At 37.0% G+C, this 23,456-nt stretch overlaps 2 protein-coding genes across 7 annotated transcripts in view; both read right to left on the bottom strand.

Moving 5' to 3' along the window:
• zfyve28 (zinc finger, FYVE domain containing 28) overlaps window positions 1-23,456 on the bottom strand; it is a 42,550-nt gene that overhangs the window by 5,722 nt on the left and 13,372 nt on the right. For 3 of the 4 annotated variants that reach the window (XM_079833418.1, XM_079833419.1, XM_079833417.1), the window contains 3 exons: window positions 23,338-23,439; window positions 21,871-21,974; window positions 18,879-19,660 (listed from right to left, as the gene is read on the bottom strand). In XM_079833418.1, the coding sequence (XP_079689544.1) occupies window positions 19,529-19,660; window positions 21,871-21,974; window positions 23,338-23,439 (338 nt within the window). In that variant the 3' untranslated portion in view covers window positions 18,879-19,528. Of the gene's footprint in view, window positions 1-18,878; window positions 19,661-21,832; window positions 21,975-23,337; window positions 23,440-23,456 lie in introns of those variants that run through there. The other variant, XM_079833420.1, reaches the window with a different exon arrangement.
• Window positions 1,785-13,774, bottom strand: nt5c1ab (5'-nucleotidase, cytosolic IAb). Of its 3 annotated transcripts, none has more exons than XM_079833426.1 (7): window positions 13,575-13,774; window positions 13,338-13,465; window positions 10,510-10,677; window positions 10,276-10,405; window positions 7,440-7,562; window positions 7,177-7,361; window positions 1,785-2,742 (listed from the first exon to the last, which is right to left on the bottom strand). In XM_079833426.1, the coding sequence occupies exons 2-7, from the start codon at window positions 13,422-13,424 to the stop codon at window positions 2,362-2,364; spliced, it is 1,074 nt and encodes a 357-aa protein (XP_079689552.1). In that variant the 5' UTR covers window positions 13,425-13,465; window positions 13,575-13,774; the 3' UTR covers window positions 1,785-2,361. The 3 variants fall into 3 exon arrangements, with proteins under 3 accessions (XP_079689552.1, XP_079689553.1, XP_079689554.1); XM_079833427.1 differs by having other exon boundaries at window positions 13,586-13,662; XM_079833428.1 differs by lacking the exons at window positions 13,338-13,465; window positions 13,575-13,774 and adding an exon at window positions 11,434-11,868.

The raw sequence follows: 23,456 nt of genomic DNA on the forward strand, positions 1-23,456 counted from the left end.
AAGATTTTGAATGACATCCAATTTATGATGATTACTAAAATATGGATTGGGAGGAGGGAAAGGCAATCAAAAAAAAGAGAAGAAAAGAAAGCTAAGCATCCTGCTAATGGTTATCATTTTAATTTTAAAGATTGCGATTCTTATTCCTAATTTCAATTCCAAAAAAAAAAAAATCATTCCCACTCAGTCTTATTTTCACTTTCATTGTACCATAAACAAAAACCAACAGGCTTAAAAACACTTACACAAGGACCTTTTTGCCTATGGTTTAAAAATATCACAGCAAAAAAAAAATTAATATTATTGGCCTAACTAATATACATTTCAAGCATTATTTAAAACAAGTACTGTAAAATACTGCTCTGAGACAGAAGGTTGAGGATCCAAAGGCAGCTTTATTTTAAAGGGTAATCCACAATTGTAGTCAAAAACAGGCAACAGGTCATACACAGGCAAGCAGTCCAAACAGGCAAACAAGGCAGGAGAGAATCCACAGAACAGGCAAGTAATCCAAGACCAAGCGACAAGAAATCAGAGAGAATGCTCAGAAATGCAGTATATACAACAAACAAGACTTCGCAATGAATAAATGACATGACCAGGCTTATATGGTGTGAACTAACAAGGTAATGGGGTGCAGGTGGATGTAATCAATGAGTGCTGATGAGTCCGGGCAAATGATTATGGGAGATGTAGTCCTTAATGGAGTGACAGTCCGTGGTGGGGTGCCCTCAGGTGGTAAACAGGGGCACTCACACTGGTGATTGTGACAAGTACACTCAGTAATTAAAAAAGATCAAATTAAAAAACGAATAAATACAAAGATACGACTGAAATAAACAGTGTTTTAAGATTTTCAGGTATTCAGGTACAGAAATTGTAATCAAATGTAAAACAACACTCTTTATGAAGAAAATATACATTACAAATATGGTTACAAAAGTTATTCAGTCAAGTACAGCGAGTGTATTTTCTTTTAATTAACGTTATAATATAGCCTGATGTTGTCATTCTCAATTCTAGTCAGAATATGAGTCTGATACTGCTCCGTTGGGCTGCGATTATGGGGTTTGTTTCATCCGAACCAGGAAAGACCTCGATTGGATAGATATACAACCAATCAGAACAACGGAGCGACGCATAACGTTTGTTGTCAAATGTCAACAGAACTCAACTGCACTGTGTTGCCAAGTCCGCGGGCTGTTTTTCCATGTCTGCGGGCTGAAGTGACCCCAATTATGTGATATTTAGACCCAGGAGTGCAAATTTTAGCAGGCAACCTTGCCAAAAAAAAAACGAATATTTTACATTTAACGGCACATATAGAAGCTGAGTGTAAACGATCTTTGCCGGTGTTGTAAAAAAGAATTTAAGGAGAGACAGAGTACTTACCAACACGATCATCATTTCTGAGAGGAATAGTAAAGCTGAATGCATATACGAACAAGTTCTCCATTTAGGATTAGAACAAATTCAACCCAAGCGCTCTTTGGTGACGTGGATGCTTACGTTACAGTTTATCATCTGTCCATCATCGTCTAAAGCCCGCCCTGAAAATTGAATTGGTGTGAACAGCTCCTGTTCGGGCATAGTTGCTCCACAACGGATCAAGTCCAGACCGAACTGCCCGACCCCTGCATGGATCCAATATACAGTTACACATGCGTTTTCTTTCTCAACTGTTTACGTTCACTTAAGACATAACCGACTGTGTTTACAAGAATATTTTGGCATATTTGGCACACAGTTAAGGGGTAATTCTGAACTACAAGGAGAGAGAAAAATATGGTCTATTTTTCCATCCTCTTCACTGTTTATTATGGGAGATCATGCCCTGAGTAACACAAACATAATATCACACCCACACCGCAGAACAATAATAAACACAGCAAAACCTAAACCAAATTTGTACACTGATGAATTAAAACACTGCATAGCGGATATACACAGAGGTTAAATACAGTGTAAAACAGCCCTTTATGGGGAACAATCACAGAGATGGTCACTCAAAACATGGCAATTACAATATAAAAGCTGGAAATATGTATGCAAGTGTTAAAGGTGTTATTTATGATATCCAACACAGCATTTAGTTCATTTTAGCTTCAGATAAGTTACACCGTGGAATAATACAATTAAATAAACATTTTTTTTTTTTTTTTTTACAATTTAACTCAACAGTAAAATATAATTTATTCCCTATAGTTTCTTTCTCTGTTCTCTATGATATCCAGTGCAGATGGTCTGTCAAGGACAAACTGGTCCATTTTTGGAAGTTGCAAAAGCAAAACTCAAACAGTCCATAGACATTTGACCAATTCTTAAAAGCTTTGTTTAAATTAAGCTTTGTTTAAACAGTATTCACTCTAGCTGCTTGGCTGACATGTCTTTTTTTAATTCCTTCCCTGTCTTTGTTGGAAACCTCTGAGCAATTCCATAGGGAACATGAGCCGCCACAGTTCCAAGTTCCGCCGCTCCCTCCACGTGGAACATTTGGTCATCGAAGAAGATGTGAGGTCTGATCTTTTCCAGCATGGGGCCTTTAGGGGCTCCTGCCAGGAAGAGAGCCTCGTCTGTCTCCAGGCCCCATGAACGCAGCGTCTTGAGGGCCCGGGTGCCTGAACTGGCTGCACTGCGAGCTGTAACCAAATAGGTGCGAATGGGACAGTCCAAGCGCTGGCCTTTGGCATAGAATTTCTGTTGCAGTTTCCCCAGAGCTTCCAGGAACCCCTTAAGTGGTCCCTACAGGAAAAAAGATCATTCATTATTGTCAGAAGTAGGGTTGTCACAGTACCAAAATTTGAGTAGTCGGTAAAAATACCAGTAAAATTTTGTGGTTCTTGGTACCAATTTTGGTACCAGAGCATAACCTGTTGAATGGTACTCGTCTGTTGGTTATCACTGTCAGTAATCGCAGTTTAAACTACTATGAAAAACTAAACCTGTATTCAGATTGTGAACGGGCAATATATAGAAAGCAAGAGAAGAGCCCTCCCTTTATAATCACTTAGGGACCGTTTACACGACACGACAACAGCGTTTTGGGGGTCTGAAAACAGGATTCAAAAGTGCAAGTTTTTGAAAACCATACCATTAATCGTCTAAACTACTAAAACACAATTGTTTTGAAAATGGTGACATCATGTGCATGCGTATTACGTGTTCAGTCTATAGGCGCATGATGTTTCTTTACAAAGTGACATCGCAACTACTGGCAGCAGAATACACCGTTTTCAGTGGTTTTCATGGACTCACGTGAACGGGGATCGTTTTGACAACGTTGTCGTCAATACACGAAAAACGCATAAAAGAAAAACATTTCCGTTTTTAGTACGTCGTTGTTGGATAAAATACCCCAAGGCTGTCAATCAAAGCGCAAGCTCACTGAATAATGCACTCTCGCTATAATACAAATCTCTAGTAATTGTAAACATTTTTACATTGTGTTTACACTTTGATGGGTGTAAGGTAAGGATCCGCAAGCTCTCCAAGGCTCCGTCCGAAGCCTGGAAAATGCTGCCTTCGGAGGACACATTTCAAGGAAGGCATCAAGGCACGTCCAAATCTAATGTTAGCTTCACTTCCTGTCTTCTGAGATAACCTTTTGAAGGCAGCTTATATGTATCCTTCGCTGCCTTTGATATCCCACAATCCTGTGCGTTCCATTATGTGACAGTTGAGCTGGCGTCCGAAAGTTGTGTTTGCTGGTCAGTTTGTGTGTAAATGTACGTTTTTTACCAACATTTCCCACCTCTGATGTCATTTCTAGTGAGAAATGACTAATGTAGTAATTCAATATGTGTTTAGTTCTCACCAAAGCTCACTCTATTTAGCTGTAGATCATTCAACTGTTACACTGCATAAGAAGTCTGTCCGAAATTAGTTTAGTGAGGTGCCTTCATGCACAAACGCTGCCTTACAAGTCATTGTCTGATAAGGCAGCGAGGCAACGAGTCAGCTGCCTAGGTTTTCGGACGCAGCCCATGTGTCCCACAGTACTACAAACCACCCTAATTACGCCCCCTACAATGAAACAGCCATATGTGATGTCATCAGAGCTCTCCCTCTGGATTTGCTGATGTCATCACTAGTACTGCTCTTCTTTTGCTTCACGTTCCTCACTTTTTAAGCTTCACTATCGGCAGCTAGTCATAAGGCATACAGACCACATATAACGCCGTAAGTCATCCTGTTTGTTTTCCTCAGTTTTTAAAGTATTTTAAATATTTCAAATATTTTTTTATTTTATGCAATATTTACGGTAAGGTTTGGGGTTCGATGGTAGCTTTAACCCTCTGGGGTTCTTCGGGTCAAAAATGACCCCGAAGCGTTTTATAATTTTTTTTTTTTTAAATCGTAGCCAAATCAGAATGGTCCAAACCTTGGTGACTTTATTGGTACTTGGTATATGAACACCCAAACCAATTGGGGACAGGATTTGAAAAGTCTAAGTGGTCGTAAAAAAATATATTGACACTCAGGACCTTCGGGTCAAAAATGACCCCCATAGGAAATGCAAAAATATGAAAATAAAGAGTTTTTTTGTGCATACAATATACAAATCAGTCAGGATGCAGAAAAAAGGACTCAACAGTGAAGGGGTGAATCTAATTGTGTGTGTGTGTGAGTTTTTTTGTCTGTTTTGCACTCTTGATGTTTTAGATTAAAAAATGTTTATAAAACGCAAGATCCACTATAGTGGTAAAAATGTATTGCGTGATAAAAATGCTCAATGTGTCCACCGAATGGCACCGATCTCATTAAAAAAATAGCTTTCATGAGGCCAAGGCTTGACTCTAAAATGAAATACAGCTTTAATAAAAAAAATAAAAATAAAATTATATATATATATATACTCAAATCTTTTTTATCTTAATCCCGCCCTCCGGGTCATTTTTGACCTGAAGGTCCTGAGTGTGACCAATAAATGAAGAACCCCAGAGGGTTAAAGGTGCTGTATGTAAGAATGACAACTAATGTTTGGGTACTGCAGTCCAAATTCAAAATATTGTTTGCCGTGTCCACTCCTCCTCAGACTCGACACTCACGCGGGTTGCCAAATTGAGGACATGCAACAGGAACAAGCGTAATTGACAATGGAAGGCGAGGAGACTAACACACTGTAAATTGATGAGTTGATTTATCTGCATTTTAATGGGCTTTTTAGGTTGGGTAGAATCTGCGATCTCTGACCGAGTTTGTTTGCTGGCTTCCTTGGTAGTAATATGCCGTGTTTTGCGCCAACTGGGAACCTGATGTGTCAAAATACTATATATAGCCTACCACAATGTGCGGTATCACAAACAAAACAAAACATTCCCTCACGAAACGCACATTTCAAAGTAGAATAACTGGCTGTAGCATTGTTTTTCAGAAAGACGAGTGTGTGAACTTAGCAGGTTTCCTAAATATCTGCAAACATATTTTGGTATTTTTATGCTTTACTACAGTTAAAAACTTACATATAGTACTTTTAATTACACTCTAAAAATGCAGGTTTTTTTAACCCAAATTTGGACAAAGCCAACAGTTGGGATCCATTTTTTATTACATTTTTTACCCCACGGTTGGGTTTGTCCACGATTTTTTTTTTTAATCTAGAGTGGACCATGAGTGTATTGATCCATCTTATGTTTTACTAATAGCTTCATTTAATTCTTTCATAAGACTCTAAGGCATTACAGGTTAGTCTTAAACATAAAATAATTCACTTCAAAAGATTGTTTTTGTCAATGACATCCATGCAGGCGTAGTGTATTATTGTGGGACGCAGATGGACCCTTCTCGAGAGTGCGGCTCGCGTTAAATGAAACCTCATGTGTTTTCAGCGGTGTTAAGCCGCAGTCACTCTAGAGAATATGAAATTTCTTTGGACACTGCAATGGTCATTATATAGCATCATGCTCTGCGGCGTCTTTTTTATAAACATGAATTCAACATATAACATATAATAATTTACTCAAAAATGTACAAATTAAACAATCTACTTGGCTTTACTGCATAAATATTATTCTTTTAATTCAGCCAAGAAGTCACGCCGTGACACATCGTTCTTCAACTGGTCACACATCCTCACATGATGCAAATTCGCAGGTCAGAGTTACCAAACTTGAACTTTGGAACGCATCGGAATGCAAAACTTTGATTTGCATGCGTACGAATGGAAGTCAATGGAACGAAAAGTGCAGTGTGACCGGCCCTTTAAACGGATTCCGACTAACTTACTGTCTAGCACATCTGATAGGTAATTGAGTTCACGCGCTAAACAGATAGGATTGTGAATGGCTACAATGCTTAATACTTGTAATACACGCTAAATAGAAGCATTTGGCGCTCAGAAAGCAAGCACCAGACAATGCTCGAAAGCAGTGTCTATCAGTGGATACCGAATAGGCCGATATCCGGTACTGCGGAAATGCTGGTACGGTCTGTTTTTTTTAGTAGGCTGACGACTGGTACTGATTGTACCTTGTTCAACAGGAGTTCATTTGACAACCCGAGTCACAAGTATAATATCCTTGTTTTCTTGTGAAAAATTACCTACATTGCAGCAAACGTCATTCACATTTTGGATCAAATGGAGTTCTCAACAAGCGGCAACCTCCCGCAGTTTCTCTTGAAGCCAATACGGAAGTGACTTAAACTGCAATTCATCGACTGGCCACTAGAGACTGGCTCCAGAAGGGAGCAGAATCTCATTGAGCCCCATGTTAAAATGGCCAACCTTACAGCAGAATAAAACATGTTTACAGCCTGGTACAAATTGTGGTTTTGGTCTATACGACTAATTTTGCCCTTCATGACAACTGTGAGGGGGTGAATTTTTCACTCATTCGTTTACATTATATAAAGCTTTAAAGTTCTGCATGATTAAGGGCGTGGCCACTTTGAGTGACAGGTGGATAGCCATTTATCTGCTGTCTGTTAATCATCGCGTCACTTCAGCTCAGCCCACGTCCTGCCTTTTTGGCCATTTTCTGTTATCCGGGAGTGACGTGCTGCCAAGAGGGCGACGGCCGGCTCGTCCATACTTTACGCTTCAAAACTGTTCATCAGAATCCTATGGGTGACGTCACGGACACTACATCCATATTTTTTTACAGTCTATGGTTCTCAACCTTTGAAGAATTCACGCCATATAATATTGCACTGCTATTACATTTGAATTGAACATACATGATCAAGAGGTTTATTCTCATGGGCTTTCTCATGCTCAAAGAACTTGTCCAGTCCGTGGGCTTTGTAAATTCTCTCCGACTCATCCGAGAAGAGAACGGCATCTCCATCAAAGGCCACTCGCAGCTGAGTCTCCGACACCTCTGTGATTTTTCCCTGTGAGAATACTGTAGCTGCTGCAATTCCTAATTAAAAGAATTTCATACAAAATAAGTATATTTGTACCATGAGAAGATAATTCATTCCCCAAACACTCCACTCACCTTGCTCAAGGGCTTCTCTTACTTTCAGTGAATCCGCTGACAGATAAAGGTTGGTGTGGTACGCTTTCAGATAACCAATAGGACTCTTGCCTCCTGTCATACAAAAGCGCTCTATAAACAGCTCTGGAAATAACAGACAACACAAGACATTATTTACACTTTCATAATTACATAGAAAGGACAACCTCCAAATTGAAGTGCACTTAAAACGATACCATAACAGAATCTTTTGATAACTGAGCTCAGTTAGGCATGAACTAAGCACCTTTAAGGAAACACTAGTTGCACTAAAAAGTTTTTTTAAGGATATCAAAAGGTAATATGTGCACTTAAAGCTGCACTATGTAACTTTTCCGTCCGCTAGAGGTCGCCTGTTCAAAACAAAGGCGTAGTTTGATGACGCCACGTTTGAGCGCAGACTTTTGGGACATGTGCGCTGCGTCCCAATTCGCATACTATCCGTCCTAAATAGTATTCGAAAATATAATTAGTATGTCCCAAATCGTAGTATGTTGAAAAGAGTATTCTAAAGATTCCCGGATGGTCTACTATTTCCGGTCATAATTCGAAGTGCAGATCGATGCACACTCAAACGGCTGATATTGCCCACAACCCATTGCGAGATGGACGAGGATTCGATTAGAACTACAAACACGGATAAAAAGTGTTAAAAAACTACAAACCTGACAGTTGTGTGAGTCCGACGGTTAAGTAGAGAGCGTTCGATAAAGGGGTTTGAGTGAGCAATTATCAGTATTTAACCTGACGAAAAGATATTTATTCAATATTATCCACATTATATTTCACCTGCAGCAGCATTGAGAACTTTTGTAATGATACGTTTGGCCATTAACTTTTAAATGCATCATTATATTAAAACTGCAAACACATGAGGAGAGTCTCTGCATTAAAGACCCACGAATGGCAGTTCAACGTGCTACTCCATTTCTCTCCAATACGGTAAGAAATTAAATTGAATGTGGAGGATTTGAACTGTGGTGATGATTGACAGGGCAGTTTTGGTGACGGGATGCACGCAACTAAGCAACAGAGTCTGTTATAGATGATGAAGTAGTATGTCCCAAAGCTTGCATACTCTTCTGCTACACACTCAAAAGTATGTACTTTTTCTTCACAAAATGAGTAAATACTTTCAGATCATAGTATAAGTAGGCGAATTGGGACGCAGCAAAGGCCTTCACCTCACAGCCAGTGGAAAAGAATCGAGATAGGACTCGGGCAGAAATCATGTTCATGGATGCGATTATTAATGTTACTGTAGTTTGAAGCAGAAGCAGGACCGAGTGTTGTGGAGTTGAGCACGGCCGCTGGAGCGATTGTTAATGAGAAGAGCGACGGGACTTTTATTATGACACAGTAGCCGGTGCCACTTCCGGTTATCCGGTCATGACTATGAGGTAACGCAGCTCTGTTTATCATATTAGATACATCTGAGTGTGTTGAAAATTATGTTATGACATTCGCTCGGCGGCTGCTATGACACTTGTTCACACTGCAGTGAGAGTAAAGCGTTTCTGCAGAATAAAACCGGAAACCGAGGGTAACACAGATGTGATGCAATCGACAGGCGACTCCCTCACATGTCCCAGTCCCTTGGTTAAAATAGCTATTTCTCATGATTTACAAATAGTTGGAAACATTTGGGACATTGTAAGTACTCAACTGAACAAAATATATAACACTGGCCTAGTGGTTTTTGGATATTTTACAGATTTTAAAAAAAAAATGTTTACATAGTGCACCTTTAAAGGGACGGTTCATCCAAAAATTACAATTCTGTCATATTTTATTCACCATCATGTTATTCCAAATCTGTTTAACTTCTTAAAATAATATTTTAAAGGTGGGTAACAACACAATTTCTGTCGCCACGGACCCAACCCGACCCAAACTATTTTTTTCCATTGTCCACATAATGGAAGTCAATGGGAATCGAAAATGTCAAGTTAAAATTCTAGGGTATTTGGTTTTTGTAAGTACAATTTAAAACTTTATAAAGTAAAATATCTAGCTTCCGCCAGACTGCCTTCTGTATTCAACTTACAAAGAAAGTGAAACGCTTCTCGCAGTTCAAAATGCTTATGCTACGTCCAACATCATCGTCGTGCCATTGAAAGTTGAATAAGAAGGCGGTCAAATTTTGGGCTGCCTTTCACTGCCATTATAAAGCTTGTATTAGCCAGGACATTTATTAATATAACTCTGATTGTATTCGTCTGAAAGAAGAATGTCATATACACCTAGGATGACTTGAGGGTGAGTAAATCATGGGCTAGTTTTCATTTTTGGGTGAACCATCCCTTAAGAGGTTACTTATTAAAAAATACAGTTGTTCAATGTTTGTTCATGTTAATTCACAGTGCATTAATTCATGTTAACAGACATAGCCTTTGATTTAAACATGTATTAGCAAACGTTGAAGTTAACATTAACTAAATGCTGTAGAAGTATTGTTCCTCTTAACTAATGCACATGTTAACAAATGAAACTTAATTGTAGAGTGTTTCCAAAATATTGTAATAATTTGCATTATGACGATATAAAAGTCAATTGTTTAATTTAGGAAGAAATCATGTTAATATTTTCTTACAGTACAAATTGGCCATTATGTATGAAAATATATAGCTGTCTTTATACATTAGGAATGGGGTCTCTTGCATGGGTGTGTCCTCATATTCAGGGGGCCATGGCATTAAAACATATTAGATGATAAATACTAGTATATTACAAGCTTGCCATGTTTCAAAGGGACACATTATTCCTGATGTTTATCCAGTGAAAGCGGAGCTTTGCAGTCAAAGATGTTTTGACCTACGGTGATGATTAATTGAGTTTATGAGCCGAAGTCCCACATGAGCATGATTGCTGGTCATCAGAACCACATCAAAGAGCTCTTCACTGTCTGGATACAGCTCTCTGAGGCGAGCATTCACTGCCTCCACTGCCTACACAGGAAAGAAAAAACATTTCCCCATTTCATTATCTCCCTTAAGTTGAGATCATTTGAAATGGAGTCATAGTTTTTCTAAGTACATCGAGCAGATTTGACCTTAACGAAGGGGAAGGCAGGTCCAGGTGGGAATGGCTCGACCTCATGTTGGATCTGGTAGTTCAGGTAATCCTCCATTCCCTGCTGCTCATAAATGTCCTGCTCCTGATCCATATTGAAGAGGGCGCGGGAGGACACGGCAATAGTGATGGCATTCTGAGGCTTTGGCTGAATAAACAATGCATTGTTGACAGCAGGACATATACACTACATGTTATTCCGAACCTGTTTGACTTCTTCAAACAATATTTTAAAGGAGGGTAACAACACAATTTTTGTCGCCATGGACCTCCATTATATATTTTTTCCATTGTCCACATGATGGAAGTCAACGGGAATCGAAAATGTCTGGTTAAAATTCTTGGGTATTAGGTTTGTGTAAGTACAATTTCCATATTTAAAACTTTATAAAGTAAAACATCTAGCTTCCGCCAGTCTGCCTTCCATATTCAGCTTATGAAGAAAGTGCAATGCTTCTCGCAGTTGAAGTGTGTGCGTGTGTGTGTGTTTTGTGTGTTTGTGCTGTGTTTGCGTGCGTGCGTGCGTGCGTGCATGTATGTATGTAATTTATGTATGTATGTATGTATGTATGTATATGTACATGTATATGTATATAGATAGGTTGAGAATGACTCTTCAAGGACAAGCACCACATCCTCTAGTACCAAAAGTTTTGGAAGTTCATTTTAGTCCATCCTGAAGTCCGTTTTGCAGAGATGGACTAAAAAACTCCCAAAACGTACTGCCAGATTTTGGAAGATGAATTCTTCAAACAGTGGTACAAGAGGATGTGGTGCTGGTCCTTCAAGAGTCACTCTCAACCTATCTGTCCATAAAGCCTATAAAAAAAGCAGTCTTCTGTATTTTACAACACTTCAGCTTGTGACTCTTATTTAGTGGGAGTAATTTTTTGGGATTCTTTACCTAACTGAAGTCTCTGAGATCCTGACACCTTGCACTTCTGGAGACTCCATGTAGGTTGAAGTTCTGGAAAATGGTGGCGCTGGAGACTAAAGGCTTCCTGATGGTTTCACACTTAATTCTTCACCTTAATTCTTCATTCCTTTGCAGTTAACAGGTGTCTTTTCTTTACCACCTGTTTTTGTCTGACCCTGCTGACCCAACGAGCATTTCACTGTCCAATGGTCATGCTTTAACTGCAATGTCTAGTATTTCATTCGTATTGTATCCTTCTCATGGGCATTTCATAATTTTTGACTTTTCAGTCTGAGTCTTTCTTTTTGGCTCATTTTATCTGTAAAGGAAAATGTGCCTAATAATTCTGCACACCTGATGGTGTTTTTCATTTCCAGCCTTCATGAACAATGATATACCACTTATTTAATTATTAAATACCAAATCAATAGTAGTTATTAGGATTACTGTGGTTTGGAATTGGTAAAATGTGCCTGGAAAAAAAATATGGTCAGAAAATCAACGGTGCCTAATAATTCTCTATATATATATATATATATATATATATATATATATATATATATATATATATATATATATATATATATATATATATATACACACACACACACACACTATTAGAGTGTTGTTTCGAATAGATTTAAAATTTTGCAATACATAAATAAGCCTTAGCTTAAAATTACCCTATCTACCCTGATGCAATAAAGACAAAATTGTCAACAACCAATTTCAAATAAATAGATAAATAATTAACAGTGAAACATTGGTCAGGAACTGGATGGAATGGATGGATGGGAGGGAAGGATGGATGGATTCGAAAATAAGAAAGAACAGATATATATAAAAATAAACAATTACTATTAACATCAAATGTAAAATAAATAAATAAATACAATTATCAATAAACAATTTCAGATGTTTAAGACAAACAGATATGTAAATATCAATAATAATAATAAAAACTAAACCAAAAATTACCATTAACATAAATTACATAAATTAATAAATACTGTGCAACAAGACCAAAAATGTAAATAAACAATTTCAGATGTTTTTAGACAAACAGATCATAAATTATATATATTTACTCTCTATAAATATATATAAAAGATTAATAAAAAAGAAACACACAATTACCATTAAAAATGCAAAATAAATAAAGACTGTGCAATAAGACCAAATTTAGCCATTAACAACATCCAATGTTGTTTAAGTACGTAAATAAATAATAGTGCAATAATACCAGAAATGCTAATAACCAATTTCGAATGTTTTTAGACAGATAATATTGTTTACACAAACAAACATAAATAAAAACCAAACGAAGTAGGCTACCATTTACATAATCAAATATTAAATAAATGAATAAATAAATAAGACCAAATGTAGCCAATAAGGCCATAAAATTGCCAGTAACAACATAAAATGCTAAATAAATTTTTTTTGTTCATTACAATAAAACCAACAAGTGACTTAACAAAACGTTTCCAAATAAACTTTTTTGTCGTAAATCGCTGCGCAATCTGCGGTGCTGCAACCGTAATCAACGCACGCACAGTAACGAAACTGGTCCTATAACGTTTGTCCATATCGCTTTTTCTAAAAATGTACTATGGCTCCTCCTACCAAATTCTGCGTTGTGATTTTATCTCGAATCATAGTGATCTTCTGTTACCTGCCTTTCTGCTACACTGTTGAATACAGACTGTTTATTCCTTAATCGCATCACTGCACCAAACGCGCTCGCGCCGTCGTGTCCGCGAGTCTGTCTCGCTTCAGGTGGCGCGTGTATTTTTAGAGGCATTATCAACTGCAGCTCAACACAAACCCCATGTTTTCCATAACGGAAAGTAGGTGCCATGTTGGTATAAGGAACTTTAGTACAGACTCACCGGTGTAGGCTTCTTGCTGGGGCTCGACTGGTGGTTCTCCTTCCTCTCCTGAAAAGTCTGCATCTCTTTCATTAGTGGTTTACTCATGATAAACAGCTGAGAGACAGAAGAGCCGTGCCCTGAATGACCTACACACACACACACACACACACACACACACACACACACACACACCGAGCGGTCACATTCCCTTCAGACAGCAATCAAATGAGCACACACAGACACATTCATCCTCACCTATTCCTCACCATCACATCTCCGTCATCTTCTCCAGGGATCAGTGATGGAGGATCTCCCTGTGGCATCCACTCAGCTGTGGGTGTGCAACTGTGCTACAGTTTGTGCGTTTACATCATCTATGCAAATGGAGCAAATGTATTTTGGATTCTGGGATCTTGGCCAGACTGATGCAGACCTCAGAAATGCTCTGGTGTCATGAGGCACCCAAGAGGAAAAACTGCATGATTAGCACTAATGCATGGGAGCACTTCTTCATAATGACTCCAAAGACATAAATGTACTGAGTGTATTATTCATAAGGCTCAAAATAAGGAAAAGATTATAGTCAGGAAGATTTTTTAAATGTTTTTGAAATAAGTCTCTTGTCTCTTGTATGCTTATCAAGGCTGAGTAAAAAAAAAAAAAATACAGTAGAAATAATTATATGTGAAATATTACAATTTAAAATAACTGCTTTCTATTTTAATAAATTTGTTAAAATGTGTTAAAATGTAATTTATCCCTGATGAATTGCATGATGGCAAAGCAGAATTTCCAGAAATCACAAGGAACATTTATTTATGATCTTTCAGAAATCAGTCAAATATGTTGATTTGATGATCAAGAAATGTTTATTGTGTGTGTCTGTGTCTGTGTGTGTGTCTGTGTGTCTGTCTGTCTGTCTGTGTGTGTGTGTGTGTAAGTTCAGTAGAACAGCATTTATTTGAAATATATTTTGTAAATTGTAACATTGTAAAGGTCTTTACTTTTAGACAGACAGACAGAGACATACACAGACAGAAATGAAATAAATGTTTTTCTCCAAAACACGTTGGACACAATTATTTGCACCCCTATAATTTTTTATGAGCAAAACATATCCAGCTATGACTTACTCCACAGGAGTATAAATATGAGATAGACAGACAGAAGAAAAACAGCAGAGACCTCCAGTTATGTAAAGAAAACTTCATTTATTACTTTCATTGCATGACATAAATACTTAGTAGACTTTGAAAAGTTCTTCTTTACATCTTATTAGACTGAACCTGCCATTACAAAATAAGAACAAGCTTTGAATAAATAGAGTAAATTCTCTCAATGTGATTCTCTTTATACAGAAAAAAGTAATTTTGTACATATATAATTTCATTATTTTTGTTCTCTGTAAAATAAAACATCTGTATAATTTTAAAGACTCACATCTTATTTTCAATACAAAACAAAAACGGCAAAAAAAAAAAAAAAAAAAGCAAGAATGAGAATCAGAAAAGGGCACAAATCAGAAACTGAGCTTATCACATGACAGGCTGGAAGTCGAGTCTGCAGACGGGAAGTATTCGACCTTTGGCTGATTCTCAATCATCATCACATTTCAAATCATAAAACATTCCAAGAGTAGCTGTAAAAATCAATCCTTCAGTTTCATGCCGATGTACAATCAAGACATTCCTGAGGAACAGTCATGATATCAAAACAGGAAGCAACAAGAAAAAAAAAGACAATTGTTTCACTCAAATGTCTACTTGATCGTACCACTCAATAAAGATGAAAATCTGTATACAAGACTATATCGTATCTACCCAGAAGTGATCCTAAAGCTATATCTGCTGTAGTGTGCAACTGCAAATTGATTCCAGTGTCCGGTGAAGCGGTCTATCCCAATACTGACGGAACTAGAATCTGTGGAAGTTTGTTTCCACCACTGAATAAAAAAAAAGAAATAATAATAAAAAAAAGATAATTGTGACATTTTCTCTCACAATTCAGACTTTTTCCACGCAATTGCGAGTTTACATCTCGTAATTCTGAATTTGTTTCTTAAAATTGCAAGATATAAACTTGCAATTGCAAAATATAAAGTCCGAATGGTGAGATATAAAGTCACAACTGAGTTATAGTCAGAATTGAGATATAAAATCGCAATTGTGAGATAAATAGTCACAATTGAGTTTTAAAGTCTGAATTTTTAGTTATAAAGACCGAATTGCGAAATATAAAGTCAGAATGGTGAGATATAAAGTCACAAATACGAGTTAAGTCCGAATTGCGAGATATATTTACAATTGCAAGCTATAAAGTTGCAAATGTGAGTGATAAAGTCAGAATTTATAGTCACAATTGTGAGTTAAGTCAGAACTGCGAGATATAAAGTCGCAACTGTGTTATAAAGTCAGAATTGCAAGTTAAATCAGAATTGTGAGATATATAGTTGTAATTGAGTTATAAAGTCTGGATTGTGAGTTATAAATTCAGAACTGCGAGAAAGCGCAACTGCGTTATAAAGTCTGAATTGCAAGATATAGTCACAACTGCGTTATAGTCAGAATTGAGATATAAAGACGCAATTGTGTTATAAAGTCGCAATTGCGAGATATAGGTCACAATTGCGTTATAAAGTCAGAATTGTGAGATATATAGCTGCAATTGAGTTATAAAGTCTGAATTGTGAGTTATAAATTCAGAACAGCGAGATAAAGCGCAACTGCGTTATAAAGTCCGAATTGCAAGAAATAGTCACAATTAAGTTTTAAAGTCACAATTGCAAGTTAAAGCAGAATTGCGAGATATAGGTCACAATTGCGTTATAAAGTCAGAATTGCAAGATATAGTCACAATTAAGTTTTAAAGTCACAATTGCAAGTTAAAGCAGAATTGTGAGATGTATAGCTGCAATTGAGTTATAAAGTCTGAATTGTGAGTTATAAATTCAGAACAGCGAGATAAAGCGCAACTGCGTTATAAAGTCAGAATTGCAAGATATAGTCACAATTAAGTTTTAAAGTCACAATTGCAAGTTAAAGCAGAATTGTGAGATATATAGCTGCAATTGAGTTATAAAGTCCGAATTGCAAGATATAAAGTTGCAACTGTGTTCTAGTCAGAACAGAGATATAAAGTCGCAATTGCGTTATAAAGTCAGAATTGCAAGATATATAGTCACAATTGAGTTTTAAAGTCAGAATTTTTAGTTATAAAGACGAATTGTGAGATATAAAGTCACAACTGTGTTATAGATTCAGAATTGAGGTATATAAAGTTTGAATTGCGAGATATAAACTCGCTATTCAGACTTTATATCTTGCGATTTCTGAGGGGAATTTTTTATTTTATTTTTTGTTATATTTTAAATGGTTTTATTCTGTGGCGAAAACAAGCTCCCATAGTAATATGAAGGCAAAGACAAAAGCAACCAAGAGGTACTTTTAAATCTTATTATACCAACCAACTCCACTAGTGATAAATCTGGAGATAATCAAAAAAAAAAAAAAAGGAAGTGCAAAGTCTGAACAAAATATAGATGTACCCTGCCATTCCAAATGATCATAAGTGAAACAAATGCATTTATCAATATAAACCTTTGAATGTGAATAAATGCAAATATCTTGGAACACAAGATTTTAGTTTTGCAGAATTACAGTACGTTTTAAAGCTGTGAGTCTGTAGACATTGTGAACGTCCAGTAAATGCGAGAATGAGATGACGACAGGTTTGAATACGGGAATGATTAGCTTAGACAATCGGTCAAAGGTAATGAGGCAGAAAGAGGTAAAGTATTAACCATCAACCAGCAGAATCAAACTGCCTCAAGTGTGATGTAGCTTACAATATTGCTAGAACTGGTCATACTCAACTCAATAAATGCCACTTCACAAGACGCATGCAAACATATTAGACCTTTACCTTAATAGAAACCTTTTGTATGTGGCTGCTTACAATAATAACTTTGGCAAAAAGGAATGTGTTCTTTTTGATTAATAAGGCGAAATAAATATATGACATGATAAATTATGTAATTCGTACTATTATTTAGTGTTGGAAAACAGAATCTAATAAAGTATCTAATGAGAATGTTTAACAGTTGTCTAAGATCTCAGAAACATGTAATTATCATCTGAAACCAGGTATATGTAAAATGACTTGAGATCATTACATAAAATAAATCATCAAATGTGGCACTGATTGCAAGCTGTAGCTGACTTCAAATGCTCCTCTATTTGCCATACAAAGTGCATAATATGTTAGCCAGTAGTGTTTGTTCAATCACGGCATATTTCAGATAACGTGTTTAGGTCAAAACCGGTTTGCGGCACAATATCAACATGCTCAATCTTAGAGCAGCTTGACTGCAACAACTGGTGCGTTTATACGGCTCCTGCATAAATTGATAGCCATTACAGATATTGCCTGTTTAGAATAAAATAACCCTCAGTCTGATTTCAGGAAGGTGATAAAGTTATAAAAGCAAAAATAAAGCTTTTTTTTCTGATTATATTGAGATCTTAAACCAACACAGCATCTTGATAACAAAAGCTGAAGTATCTCTTTCATTGGTGAATGTCAAAAGGAGGTCAGATTTCCAGGTCATATTTCACCCAAAAAAAAAAAAAAAAAAGCATAAAGAAAAAAAAAAAAAAAAAGCATATTTAAGGTTGAGCGCAATTATTGTGAATATGTCACAATTTAAAATGTATGCATATTTATTTTTTACATTACAATGAGAATTGGCAGAGGGTGCACAGTTATCCTAATATTAATGCAGAAATATTTATGATCCTTATAAAACCGCTTCATTTTCTTCAAGTAACATTAATAACATTTTTCTGTTTTTTATTTTGCAGAAAATTATGACCCAGATGTCACATTCTTGACAGGTTTCACAAGATTCAAATGTGATTAACTTTCTACAATTGCAAACAAAAAGTAGTGGTTGGTCATTGCTGTCAAATTGATTAATCGCGATTAATCACATCTAACAAACGTTTTTGTTTACATAATACATGTGTGTGTATATTATTATATTAATATACGTGTGTGTGTGTGTGTGTGTGTGTGTGTGTGTGTGTGTGTGTGTGTGTGTGTCTAGATGTATATAAATATAATACACATACATGCACGCACATATATTATGTAAACAAAGACTTTTATGTTAGATGCGATTCATCGATTTGACAGCATAAATTCCCCAAAAAATGTGCAAAGACAAAGAAAGGCATCTGCCTGTTAGTGTAGAAGACAGTCAAGGTTGACTGATACGGTAGTGTAGGCATACTGTAACGGGACGGAACCGTGTGAGAGGGGTCAAGAGGGATGAGGTAGGGGGTGTAAAGTGTTCTTTTGTACCATAGGGAAAAGCAGAAGGCTCCCAAACTGCTGTAAAAGGCAATTACTTTACAGTTACAGGAAGAAAAATGAAAAGAACATCCAAATGTTGCACATTCATTTGCATGAGGAATATGAGAGAATCTTCTCTTTTGGAAGATGCATTAAATCCATCTCAAACTTTCAAGCATATATACACATATCTTTTTTTTTTTTTTTGGCCATTCAACTAAATCCCCAAATATCACTTCTGTTTTACAGAAAGCAGCATTATTTTCTAAAAAAAGAAAAACATTTGGGAAAAAAACATGTGCTATATTGTCCACAAAGGTGTCACTGATGGTGCAGTTAGTGTTAGTATTATTGTCTCCATAAGTCACAGTTTGATATTCTATATACTTATCATGTGCTCACAGTTTACATTCATTCTAGAAATCTGAGCCCATAGAACCACAGCCACAATTACTACCAGACAAAATCCTTGTTCGGTTGTTCGGGTGCTCTTCTGTTTCACAGAATAGCCTGTTTGTTCCATGCTTGATTAAAGCAAATTTGTAATGAAGCTTATTATTCAAAAGCAAAGCCCTAAATAAATACTTTGGCTCCCATTGCAATGGGGTACTTCCTTTATGTGCTTGAGGCCTTTGCAACCGTCCTTTCGAGTCCTTCTCGTTTTGTTCCCTGGTCAAGGCTTTTTCTTTTTCTTTCGCTTTGAAGTGATTGCATTTAGTGTTCATATTTACAACTTTAAATTTTTGGGGGATGATGATGTGCATGTCTGTTCTCGCTGAAGTATCAAACCTCAGTAAAACTTCTCGTAGTGTGCTTATGTCTGTGTGTGTGTGTGTGTGTGTGGATGTACGCTGTGGTCAGATACCAGTCCTGTCGCTGTAGAAAGGCGTTACGTGGAACATGTAGCAGTGAGTGCAAACTCTCACCGGCTTCATCTGACCGTATCTAGGCAACGGGGCTGAGTGTGAAGAGCAGCGGGAACAGAAGATCTGCAAGAAATATAAATCATCTTATTAGGATTTGAATCAGGTGAAAATTGTGTTAGAAAACAATGTTCGTTCAGCTGAAAGTGAGCGTGAGCGTTTGAGTGAGCGTGTTTAGATTCAGTCTTACATAGATGAAGCTTAATAACCTTATAGTTATTAAACTGCTCATACAGTTTAACCAAATGTTGATCTGCACATGTAGAGTTTTGCCCATTATTTCTCTCTGCATGTAAACAAATGTTCTAGTGGCTTGTTCAGCGTGTCTGTTTAGGTTTTGACATCAAAACAAGAGAAAATATTTTTTTCAGGGCTCCTACACATTTCAATTTCAGATTTTTCAGACCATATTTATGGTTCATAAAGCATTATATTTGGTATATAGTACAATCATCTGTAAATAGTTTCCCAGTTTTTTTAATTGGTTTTCTCACAGTGATAACATGCGCTTACATGATGAGAAGAAACCTAAAACGCTTACCTATAATATATAACCCGGCAAATGCAAGTGGATTTCAGCGGTGGAGTGTAACACAGTCTCTTCTACTAGCCATCTCCGAAATGCTTACAACACAAATGTTCCGCAGGATAGATATACAATACCAGCTGTGCTTTCTCTCTCTCTCTCTCTCTCTCATCTCTCCGACCGCCAGCTGACACACAAACCCGCCTTCCCTCACCCACTCACTCACTCGGATGGTCCAGATGAATATTGTTGGTGTCACAGGGCTTGAATTTCAGTGTGGTATTACGCATAATTTTACTCATTCCCGCAAATTTTGTGCTCACACCTAAGGTGTGCGCACATAAAGCCGCCTCTCAGTACTACGTCAAGTTCTTTTTTGCTGATTATTGTGCTTAAACAGTTAAAAACACGAAATAATGTCAAAATGCCGGTCTTGGCGAGTATTCACATAAACACAGTCAGTTCTGTTTTAAGTGAATGTAAACAGCTGAGAAAGAAAACACATGTGTAACACAGCATTCACATGGGGTGTCAACGCTTGATGGAGGGCGTGTCAGAAGCTTGGTGTTGACGCGATCATTATAGTGACAACAGCCAATCACATTACTTTTCTGGTGTTGCATGAACGCAATTGGCAAACGTCTGTGCTTGGGTATTTGCATAGGCGATCTGATTGGCGCTTAAAAAGTTTCACATTTTTCAACTTCTGTCGCAAGCAACGCCAGTGACGCAGCGCAACGCAAACTACAAATCAATTCGGCAATGCGTGACATCCCCCATTTAAAGTAAATGAGAAGCATTAATGACGACACCCTCTGTGAATGCACCGTAACAGTATAATGGATTTGTGCGTCAGGTCTTAAAGTGACAACTGCCTAATATACCTGCTGCTAAATATATGAGCTAATATTAAAATATCTAGATGGCAGCTTTTCCCATTGGTATCGATGTCAAAATTGTGTCTAGTGAGCAAAAAATTAATTATTGTCAAGCGCCATGTATAACCTACTGTATGATACTGTAAATGTGGTTTGTGTCGCACGATCACCAAACAGCAAAGTACAGTCTGATTTAGAAGATCATTTGCTACCTTATCTGTAGCTGGTTTAAGTGGCACACGCACATTCATTTAGTGAAGTTCAGAAAAGACTTGCTTATGGTAAGGACAAACAGTTTTGCATAATGAAAATGTGTTCAACAATTTAAACTTTTGAAGTGAAAACACTTTGCTTGTATGATTGAAATTCTCAAAACAGAGTCTGGAAACACAAAGCTTTTTCTGTAATCAGGTTTCTTTTTTCCATACTTTTCCAGATGTTGAAATTACTTCAATCAAATTTCATACTTTTCAAAACTGCCTAGGAATTCTGTCATGTAAACTTTGTTTGGTTACACTTTATTTTAAGGTGTCTGTGTCACAGTGTAATTATGCATTTAATTACTGTGTAATAATAAACAACATATATGGTTTGGTTTAGGGTTAATTACATGCAATTATGCATAATTTATAGTTATTGCAAAATGAAGTGTTACCATAGGTTTTCTTGCATTTTTATAATGATCTGAATTATTCTTATTCCGAAAGTATTTTCCGATTTATTTTCTACATAGAGAGCAAAAAAAAACTATCTAAACCATAAACCAAATATTTCAGCTCCAAAATGAAACAACATTACAGACATTGATTTTTACACCTGGAGCCTCTATTGCACTCTATTCTGACAAGGGTTTGAAGATTGGACTGCTGTACCTTCCCACAGCTCCTGCAGTGATGTTTTCTTCTGATGACTGTAAATGGCGCTTTACATGCAATGCAGGAATTGCAGGCCTCATCTGGTACCCATTCAGGAGGGTCTGATGTTGAAAGAAGAACAGAGAAAGAGTTGAAAACTGAAAAAGGTCTGCAAATGTTGTAAACAATGGCCACTTATCTTCCAATAGCATTACATATTAGCATAATATAAAAAGCATCTCATTTTCATTTAGTTTAACTTGATGTACCAAAATAATAAAAAAACGGAGGAAATGTACTAATTACTAAACGCAACAAACTTATACTAAATTTAAGCCAAATGAAAAATGTTTAGATATTAGTATGTCAATGATACTACAATAACACAGTCTCAACTTCAATATACGGCCCGGTTTAGTTTCCCCCTGGTATTAAGAAGCGTTTTCGTCAATCCGATCACAAGAGGACGACGCTAAATAAAGGTGTAAATGGGGTCTAAAACGTTTTGAGCTTGTCCACTCTCGACCACTTCCAGAGGTAGTCGAAAACACATTAGACCGGATTGCTTTTGTAGTGTAAACGCTCCTGTGGTCGAATGTGTTCAAACAGCGACAAAAGACCCATACATTTACCTGCCCATAGACCCTGCCCTCGAAGGAATCAGGACAGAAGTGGTTGAAAGTGGACAAAAAGACAAATGAAAATACTAAGTTTAAACAGGAATGAGTCTCCCTCGTCTACTTGTTATCTGATCGACCAAAACGCATCTTAAGACCAGGTGTAAACAGGGCCACAGTGCCTGACTTCGATGATGCTCTTGTTTAAAAGCCCACAATTCTCTTGAATGTCATTGTGTGATGCAACATTAGGATTTGTCTTCACAGAAATTACTGGAATAGTCAAACATGTTAATACTTTGACCATAAGCATATCTTAAAACCTTTTGAAAAAAAGCTTTGTATATCTAGTGAGCCTAAGATGCTTTAAAATGCTGTCAAGATGGCAGCTCACTAGGGCTGAATCCAAGTATACCTACTTCCTTACAAACTCAAATAGGCCAAAAAAAGTGTGACAAGAATATATTACAGAGTAATATATCCAAATTCACAGCTTCATAAAACACTAGGCAGAAAGCTCCTGGATGACCTACTACTTCTAGCGAGAATCTGAAATGTGCATACAAAGGACTCTTTACTATCCCATAATGGACACGGGAATGGTAAGTGACAACTCGCGTATTACATCACATGACAGTGCCAACATAGTAGTTGTAGTATGTCCAGATTGCATTGAAACTACACACATTCATTCATACTAAATAGAACATACTTTGTGACCGTTAAAAAAAAAGTGAGTACTCGTTCAAAAGAAGCACCTACTCAGAAAGTGTGTGATTTCAGATGCAGCCTAGGTTGAGTCGTATCATGAACATCAAAAAAAAGGTCTCTTCATATTGTGAGCATATAGGTGCTGTACTGAACTAACCTTCAAACTGTCCCTCTCTGGCTTTGGCAGCAAGCTCTGATGAAGAGATCGTCTCTTGACAGAGAGCACAATCTTCCAGTACTGCACTGCCCAGACACGGACCTGAGGTGCATATCAAA

This window comes from Gobio gobio (assembly GCF_949357685.1).
Source record: "Gobio gobio genome assembly, chromosome: 13".
Classification (NCBI taxonomy): domain Eukaryota; kingdom Metazoa; phylum Chordata; class Actinopteri; order Cypriniformes; family Gobionidae; genus Gobio; species Gobio gobio.